At 50.1% G+C, this 8,892-nt stretch overlaps 1 protein-coding gene across 1 annotated transcript in view; it reads left to right on the top strand.

The window, feature by feature from the left end:
• Positions 1-294: 294 nt before the first annotated feature.
• VAX2 (ventral anterior homeobox 2) overlaps positions 295-8,892 on the top strand; it is a 52,205-nt gene continuing 43,607 nt past the window's right edge. The window contains exon 1 of the mRNA XM_006862912.1: positions 295-529. Coding sequence (XP_006862974.1) covers positions 295-529 — 235 coding nt within the window. The remainder of the gene's footprint in view (positions 530-8,892) is intronic.

The following is an 8,892-nucleotide window of genomic DNA, read 5'->3' as shown; positions in this document are numbered from 1 at the left end:
TGCGGGAGGTAGCCCAGGTCCGCCAAACTCACACACTCTGCCAGGCTAGGAGCAGGGCTAGACTGGAGGCGGAGGAGTGAAGCCAGTCTCTTGCCCACCCAGGAGCAGCGCCCAAGTGCGCCACAAGGAGTCGGAGACCTGCGACTCCTGCGCTCTGAGCAGGGAAAGGAGGAGCGGTGCGGCGGGGCTGGCCTGGAGGAGGAGGAGCCCAACAGGGACCGCAAGGGCGGGGGGCCGCGTGCTCCCACAGCCGGGGCAGGCTCCGCTGTGGCTAAGGAGGCGGTAGTGGCCGGCATGGGCGATGGGGGCGCCGAGCGTCAGCGCGGTCCCGCTTGCCAGGAAGAATCCGGAGACGGCGGCGGGAGCGGTGGAAACCGCGGTGGGTCGAAAGACACGCACGCTCGTGATGGCGACCGCAGTCCAGGAGATATCGCGGGTACCTCGGCCTCCAGCCCGGCAGGCTCCAGGGACAACGACCGGCAGCCTGGGCCCGGAGAGACGGACCACTGCCGCCGCATCCTGATACGAGGTAAGGGACAACCTGCGGCCCGATCTCTGACCTTCCTGCTGCCTCAATCTCCTCATTCGTATACTCTTTCGTTCTTCGTTCATTCAACAAATATTCCTTCGAGCGCCTATTGTGTGTTGGACACTGAACTGAGTTAAGGGGACAAAGTGGTGAATGGAACCGAAGAGGTTTCCGTTACCTCTCCTTACAGTTCTCAGCCTTCTAACCCAACCCCTAGCCCTAGACCCGCAGCAAATGTAGAGAGACGGGCACGGGATGCTGAAGACGGGTGTCGGCTCCCGGCGGCTCAGAGCAGACGCGGAGAAGACACGGAACACTTCCCGCGTGTTCAGCGTGTAAAGGCACCGCCGCAGGAAAAGGCCTCGGCTCTGTACCGCTGTGGAGCGCCTCCTCCCCTCCTGCGGGACCCAGTACCCTTTCCCCAACGGCAGGAAATGACATTGGTTCCTAGAGGGGGAGATTTCCAGTAGGGAGGTGAACAAGGAGGGCGCTGGGCGAGGCGCGCGACCCCTGGACTTCATTCTCAGCTCCACTTCTTCGCAGAACCTCCCGGCGCGGCCTTCTCTCCGGGCCCGGCCTATCGGCGTCCTTCCTTTCCTTCCTCGCCCTTCTCTTTTTGGTCATCGTCTTTCCCATCCGACGAATTCCCTTTCCCAGCACTCCCTTTTCGCTAGCCCCTAGATCGGACTGCGTCAGAGTACCCAGCTCTGACTGGTAGGTTCCCGGGCCCAAACGCCAGCTGCGTGGAGCTCGGTTTGGCTTTCTCTGGATCTCGCCGACCAGATAGAAAGAGAAAGCGGATACCCAGATCTTGTCTCGAGCCCATCTCCAGGCCGTAGCCGGAGTCTGAAGACGATTCCCCCCACCTTCCGTAGTTCCGGAATCAAAAGACCCAGTGCCCTGAAGTGGCCACTCTGGGGAACGGCTCGCCAGTTCTCCCTCTATGGCTCCCTTCCCGGCTTTCTAGCCGTCTTCTTCCTGCCTATTCTCCTTCCTGAGCTCCAGTCCTTGGAGCCGCGTGGTCTCAGGACATCACCAAGCAGAGGTTTTCCTTAACCTCTGCCTGGGGAGAACTGGGAAACTTACTCAATTCGGTGAGAAAAATTGGGGAAGTGGGGAGAGGGTTTCTTCCGCACAGGTTTCGAGGATTTGTCTGATCTGAGTTCCATTACTCAGATGCCCACTGGAGCATCCCTGCTTGGTGTGACCTCCCCTACCCATCCCTGCAGCCTCTGGGTGGGGGTGGCTAGAGGACAGGGAACAGAGCTGAATAAAGTATGGCGGCAAATGATTACTGTTGTAGACACCACGCAAGGACCTGGGCCCATGAGGAAAACTCCTGGTGCCAGATGTGGCCACCACGAGATGGGGAGGAGGGGACAGCTTTGGATCAAGACAGTTGCAGGAAAGAGTATGGGGTTATTGCTCTCCATCCAGCAGTGTTTTGGACCTACCAGTCATTTGGATTAAACTAGACTCCATTCCATAGACTGAGTCCTGTAAACAAAGTGTGAGCATCTGAGTTCCATTAAAGAAATCTGCAGAGATGGAGAAATCAGGTCCCCAGGCCCACACTCTCCTGAGGTCTCTGTCTGGAACCCTCACCACTTCACACCCCTTGTAGAGGTGGCATTTCCTTTGCTCAGACTATTGTGAATTCCGTACCCAAATACCACCCTCTGACATTTTCTAACCCTGTCAGTAGAACAAATAAATTTTGTGTATAGATGCCAATTAGATAGCTCAGGTGTAGTCTCATATAAGGGGCGAGTACAAAGTGACCCTGGCACCCAGCCACAGGAGAGCCAAAATGGATGTGCCCTAGGACTATCAGCCTGGGAAGATTGCCAGGTGGTGTTCTTTTATAAATGCATGTAAACAATACTGCCGTTTAATTTATACACTATAATGAAAATATTAAATATAAAGCACACCTAACAGAAAAGTAAAGCAAATGGACCTTCATAAATTCCTCTGCCCTTCCCCCATTTAATGATGGGCAGATTAATGCATGCTAAAGATACCAGGAACATCATTTGCCACTGAATTCCTCCTAGCCAGGATCACTCAGCCTCACCTTCGCTCAGGTCGGAGGCTCAGTACTAAAAGAAATAGGCCTGGCACTGGTGAAGAGCAGTCACATCTCGATTCCCCAGCACAGATATCCCTCCAGTAGGCCCTTGATCTTTGAGCAGGGGATACATTTTTCTTTGAAGAAAGTCGTTAAAGGGTAGATGACAGATGTTTGTCAAGATAGCTGTCTGGAAACTGGTGGGGTGAGGACCCCAAAACAGCCTTACTTCCTGTGGACCTCCAGCTTTCACCCTGGGCACTCACTCCGCTGGGCCCCACCCAAGATAGCAAATTTATTGAAGAAATCTTGCGCTGAACTGCAAAGCCAGTTTGAAAGGCAAGGTCGGCGGTTCAAGCTCCTTGGAAACCCTATACACGTTCGCTATGGGTCGGAACAGACTCCACGGTACTCAGCAAAACCGACAGGGCAGGAAAGCAGGAGGGGAGCTTGGGCATTGCCGTGATGTGACTTTTGGGTGTGAATTCCAGCGTTATCTCATAGAAACAGGTTTGTTTTTGTTTTTGGTCTCTCTGTGTCTCATCTCTCTTGCTTCCTCGATACATAGGGAATCTTAGCCCCCACCTTGAAGGGCTGTGCCAAGGACCAGAGGTGGTATCTGTACAGCCAAATATATCTATCAAATCTCGCTCCATAAATATTCGTTGAGTGAAGGTGGGGTCTGGAGGAAGCTCCGAGGTGGCCTACAAACCACTTCTGACTGATGGGGCAGTGGGGCTCACTCCCTAGCGGTTTGCCCCTTATCTACTACAGATCCTCCTTCCTGGCCCTTGGTCTATTGCTGGACTGTGTTGGGAAGTGAGCAACCTAGGGTTCAAGAGCCAGCCAGCCAACGGTGAAGGAAACCAGCACTCCCCGTAGAACGCGCCCTTCAATTCTCCCCAAGCCTTTTGGAGGGATTCTTGCTCCAACAAAGATTTAAGATTCCCGCTTTCTCCAAGGGCCTGCCTTGCTGTATCTCCCGCTTCAAAATGGAGGCTGCTTTACGTCATACACAGCCTCAAACACAGACATGGTGAGGAAATGCTTGTGAGCACGACAGGCGCGCGGAACAAACTGCCCCTCACCGCCCACTCACCACCGACATAACAAAGCCTCCACCCTACCCCGGATAGATCTACGCACATCTCCGCGTTCACTGGAGATGAGAGGGATCCTTCTATTTCACATTCTGAAAGAGCACGCTCACCGCTGGTAGCCCAAAGCAGCAGGCCACCTTCCAGGCCTAGTTCTTCGCTCAGTTCAGGCGCCTCGCCTAGTGCAAGCAAGCTAGGCTAGTCAGTGGCCTAGCCGACCTACTGGCCTTTCTCGAGGAGCGATGGTCCCATCAGGCGAAGTGGGATAAGTTTGGCCGCAAACTCCCTGCAACTCCGCAACGCACGCTCTCATCCTTCCGTTCAGACGCGCGCATATGATTCCCAAATTAATCTGGACGTGAATTTAACAACCTGTTAAGATCCAGCAGGGAAACGCGCCAGCGTCGTCCAACCCAGTAACGTATATGGGCAGAGCAGGAAACTTGTCCCTGCTCTCAGAAGAGGCCCCAGAGTTTGAGCACCTCACATACGGATCTCACAATCCCATTCGGATCGCCTCAGCTGCCCCTTTCCTTGTACGCTGCCTCGGTCTGGCAGGACAGGACCCAGTGGCTGCCCTGCGTGCGCCCCCGCCCCCCTCTCGGTCTGGGATCGGGAGGGCTGGATGACCCCGGGCGCGCAGAGCAGAACGACTCTTCCCTGTCAGCGGAAACGTAATCACTGGGAACTTGACAGATGCGCGAGTGGCTGCCACGTACAAAGCTTCTGGCTGGGCAACTCCCACGGTGTGTGTGTGAGAGAGCCAGTAGGGCCCCCGCTCCTCCGGGCTCCGCAGGCAGCCCTGGACTTGGGCTCCAACAATCTCTCGGTACACAAACGCACTGCACAGTAGTGAGCACCGGGGCAGGCCCGGGGTCCCACATATGCGTCGGACCTTGCGGGTCAAAGGGGCCAGGGCTTGGGGGCTCGGGCGGCAAGCGACTTGCAAGGACAGCTCTCCCCCTCTCCCAAGCACCTGGTCCCGGCGCCCGGGTCCCTTTCTAGTTGGGTTTCCAACAGCTGTTGGACGTAGGGAAACGGCCTGGGCCTCGCCAGTCTTGCTCCCAGGTCTCTGCAGCCCTGAACTCGCGCGCCTGCACTGCCTGGCGTTGGGGCAAACAGAGAATTGAGATAAGAGTATTGGAATAATCATCGAATTGTAAGTGGACTGGGTCCATCCACGTGATCTGAGGATATCTGAGTCCTCTCATCCTCAGACTCAATATCTGAGTCCTCTCCTTAAAGCCACGGTTAGGAGACTAAAATGGCCGATCCAGGGAACCTTATTTGAAAATTTAAAAATTTTTGAGGGGGTATTAGGTATTTGGACTCCTGGTGTGGCGCTGTAGAATCAGCACTGGACTGCAGTCCACAAAGTCAGCAGTTCAAACCCACCAGCTGCTCCTCGGAAATCCTATAGAGGGTTGCTATGAGTGGAAACCGACTCGACGGCACTTAACAATAGGTATTGGGGATATATATATATATATATAATTTGTTTTAAAATTTTTCCTGGAATTGGTTTGTTTGTTGTTTTCCCTTTTACTGTGTTTTTTTGTTGTTGTTGTTGAGCAGGAGAGCCCATATTCTCTTCGAGTTTCCATGCCTGCAGAGCCTTTTTATTTGGGGTTTTATTTTTTCACTTTATATGCCCACAGAGAGCGAGAGAACCAAAAGTTTTTCAGTATAGTCCTCTTGGTGTGCGTTGCTTTCATTTTCTGGAAACTTGCACGTAACTCCTTCAGTTCTCATGCTATTTTCTGCCCTCTGCTGGGGCTCTAGTGGACCAGTCCCGTAATCTCGTGTGTGGGACTTGACACACACTCTTTGGAGGCCTGGACAGCGAGTGTCTAGAGGGAGAGGAATGGAGGGGACTACGACTTGTGTCCCTAGACTGGTCAACGTAGGCCTCAGACTTGGTCTTCGTATACTACTTAATCGCTGCAGAGGAGCGCTAACTAAGCTTTGTGTTGACCAGGACGCTATATCCTCCGTTAGCACTCTGATTCGGGTCTGCAGCTATAGCCCAAGATCTCTGCTGGTTCACTACATGTCTTTTATTTCTAGTTTAACTTGGAATTTTCCCTTTTATTTCTTGTTTATTTAACACAAAATAACGATCGACTCGACTACATAGCTGTGTGGCGGGTAGATTGCGTCTCCAGTTTGAGATGCATGGATAGTGGACACCAAGGTGGAAGGAACCTTCCCTAGATTCTCCTGGATTCAAAGTGGTCTAAGCCCCTGGTTCGAAAATCACCATTCTCCACACACTTGAGACCCCTGAGTTGCTGCGCAGAGTATGGGGGTGTGAGTCGGGGTGGGGTGGAGAGCAGTAAGAGGTCTCAGTTTCCCAGACTCTCCCACTGCCCACGGAACCATCAGGGTGCCTGAGTGACATTAAGCACTGCAGAAGGTAAGCCAGGTGCGAATCTGGTCTGCTAAACCGAGGGGTCCGCAAAACCAGAGCGGCGAGTTGTTGTTGTTGTTGGTAAGTACCGTGGAGTCGGTTCCGACTCATAGTGACCCTGCGCAGGGTTTCCGAGGCCGTACATCTTTGTGGGAGAGAACGCCTCATCTTTCTCCCGTGGAATCACTGGTAGTTTCGAACTGTTGACCTTGCGGTTGGCAGCCTGACTTGTAACCACCACGCTACCAGAGCGGCGAGTAGATGGGGTCAAAAAGCCCCGGTGAGGACCGCAGAGACCCGGCGCCTCTCAAACCATCTCTCCCACGCTTTTTCACGGACTTGCGGTTGGTTCATTTACTCACAATGCCATTCAATCAATATTAATGTGCACCTACTGGGCGCCAGACCCACCCCAAGCAGTTTCGCAGCGGAGAGACTGATGCAGATGGCGGTAAGGCAAGCAACAGTGGCGCTGAGCTCCCTCCGGAGGTGAGGAGGGTGCCCCAACCTAGTGCCCTCAGTGTCCCTTTGGAACTACTTACAAAGGTAGTCAATGTGCCCGCCAAATCATTCGATTTCCCAAATGCGTACTTAACACGTGGGTGCCTTCAGTTGTTGTTGTTGTTGTTGTTAAGTGCCTTCAGTAGGCACTCAATAAATAGGTGCTTGAATGAATGAAAGGAGACAATACAATCAACGTCGTATGTATATGTAGGTTATTGTTGTGGGCCTTCGAGTTGGTTCTGACTTAGAGTGACCTTGTATAGGGTTTCCAGAAACAGAAACCCTCATCTTTCTCCTGGGGAGTGCCTGGGGAACTGCTGGTGTAGGGATTAGCAGCCCAACAGGACTAATGCCTCTCCCAGCAGGAACTAGGCAGCTAATGCCCTCCCCTGCAAGAACATCTGGTGAGTTGACATTGTTATTTTTTTGACGTTTACCATGCCTTTCCATCTGTGTCATGGTGGTGATGCGAGAGGATAGAATGTTTATTAAAGCATAAATTTAACACCACTATATTTTTGGTGATATCTGCAACTTTGGGAGCAAGTGAAATACAAACCTTGAAAAACATCTCCAAGGTGACTTTACTGGTAAAAGATCCACATGGCCGGAGCTGGACCTGGAGGTTGTAGGAAGCATAGGAGTTAGAAGGTCGGTGAGCTATCTCCCTGCTCTCTGAGGCTGCTGGTCCTTACAGGCGATTTTCCCAGTTCCTATATAAACATACTAACAGAAACAGAATTCTTTTATATATACTGTTTTGTAATTTACCTTTTAGAAACTTAAACAGCAATGGTAATCTTTTTAGTTTAACTTGTTCTGTGAATCTGCAGTTTTCTGTTGGTTGGGAAAAGCCTACTTACCCTTATCTCTGGGAACCTTCAAGTTGTTTTTCTTTATTATGTTGTTGTTAAGTTACATGAGTCATAGAGACACTGTATAGGGTTTCTGAGGAGTGGCTGGTGGGTTTGAACCCTCAACCTTGCCTTTAGCAGTCCAGTGCTTATCCAACAGCACTACAACAGTACTCCTCTTTATTATTGTTGTTGTTAAGTGGCATTGAGTCAATTCTGAATCGCAGTGTCCATGTACAGGGCTTCTGAGGTACAGCTAGTGAGCTTGAACCCCCAACCTTGAGGTTAAACCTGACCTTGCAGTCCTGCTCATTGTCAAATTGCTCAAAGAGAAAAAAGTTTAGTAATTTATAACCCTACCTTTGCCCTCTCCCCATATTTAATGGTTAGTGGTTAGTGGTTTTTGTGCCATGGTTCCAAATCATAGTAACCCTGTGTAGGGTTTCCAAGGCTGTAAATCTTTATGGGAGCAGAAAACCTCATCTTTCTCCCTTATAGAGGCTGGTAGATTCAAACTGCTGACCTTGCAGTTAATAGTCTAAGGAGTAATGCACTACGCTATCTTTTCACCTTTGCCAATCTTTCAGTTGATAAGTACTACCTCAATTGGGACCCTATAAGATAAACAATGGAATGCTAGCCACAAGCTTGGAAGTTCAAACCTACCAGTTGCTCCTTGGAAGCACTACAGGTTCTCTGTGAGTTGGAACTTTACCGCACTTAAAAAACAAACAACAACAATGGCATTTACATTTTAAATTTAATTGTTAGTGAAGTTAAGCATCTTTTCATGTTTGTTGGCTGGTTGTACCCTTCTTCTGTTACTTATCAATGAATTTTTTTTCACCAATTTTATTTTCAAATTTTTTTGTCCTTAATGATTTGTAGAAACTTATGTATTATGGATAGACTGCTTTCAATATGTGTTTGGTTTGGATTTTTGGGTTGTTTTTTTTTAGACTGAAGCTTATCTTTTAGTTTTGCTGACAAGGTAAAAAATACCTTTGTTAATTATAAAAACAAAATATATTTTGCTATCTCTTGTAAACACAGACAGTAAAGAGAGTAAAAATTGCTAATTTTTTCCCACACAATACACTTCCTTCCCAGGGTGTGATCTTCCAAGCTTTCCCTATAAATAGCAAAACACAAATATATATTATGTCCTCTGGTAGGTAGTGGTTATGAGTTGGGCTGCCAGCTTCAAGGTCAGCAGTTCAAAGCTACCAGCTGTTCCATGGGAGAAAGATGAGGCTTTCTGCTCTCATAAGGATTTACAGCCTCGGAAACCCTAAACAGGGTGGCTATGAGTCAGAACCAACTCCATAGCACACTACCACCACCACCACTATTGCAAAACTGTTTTTTCAAAATGCTTTTCTTCATTTAATAATTATTTATAGAAATCTTTTGATTTAGAAATCTCA

The sequence above is a fragment of the Chrysochloris asiatica genome, unplaced genomic scaffold (assembly GCF_000296735.1).
Source record: "Chrysochloris asiatica unplaced genomic scaffold, ChrAsi1.0 scaffold00052, whole genome shotgun sequence".
Taxonomy (NCBI): Eukaryota; Metazoa; Chordata; class Mammalia; order Afrosoricida; family Chrysochloridae; genus Chrysochloris; species Chrysochloris asiatica.
Note: the sequence above shows the minus strand (reverse complement) of the source record. Positions and strands in the feature narration are given on the sequence as shown.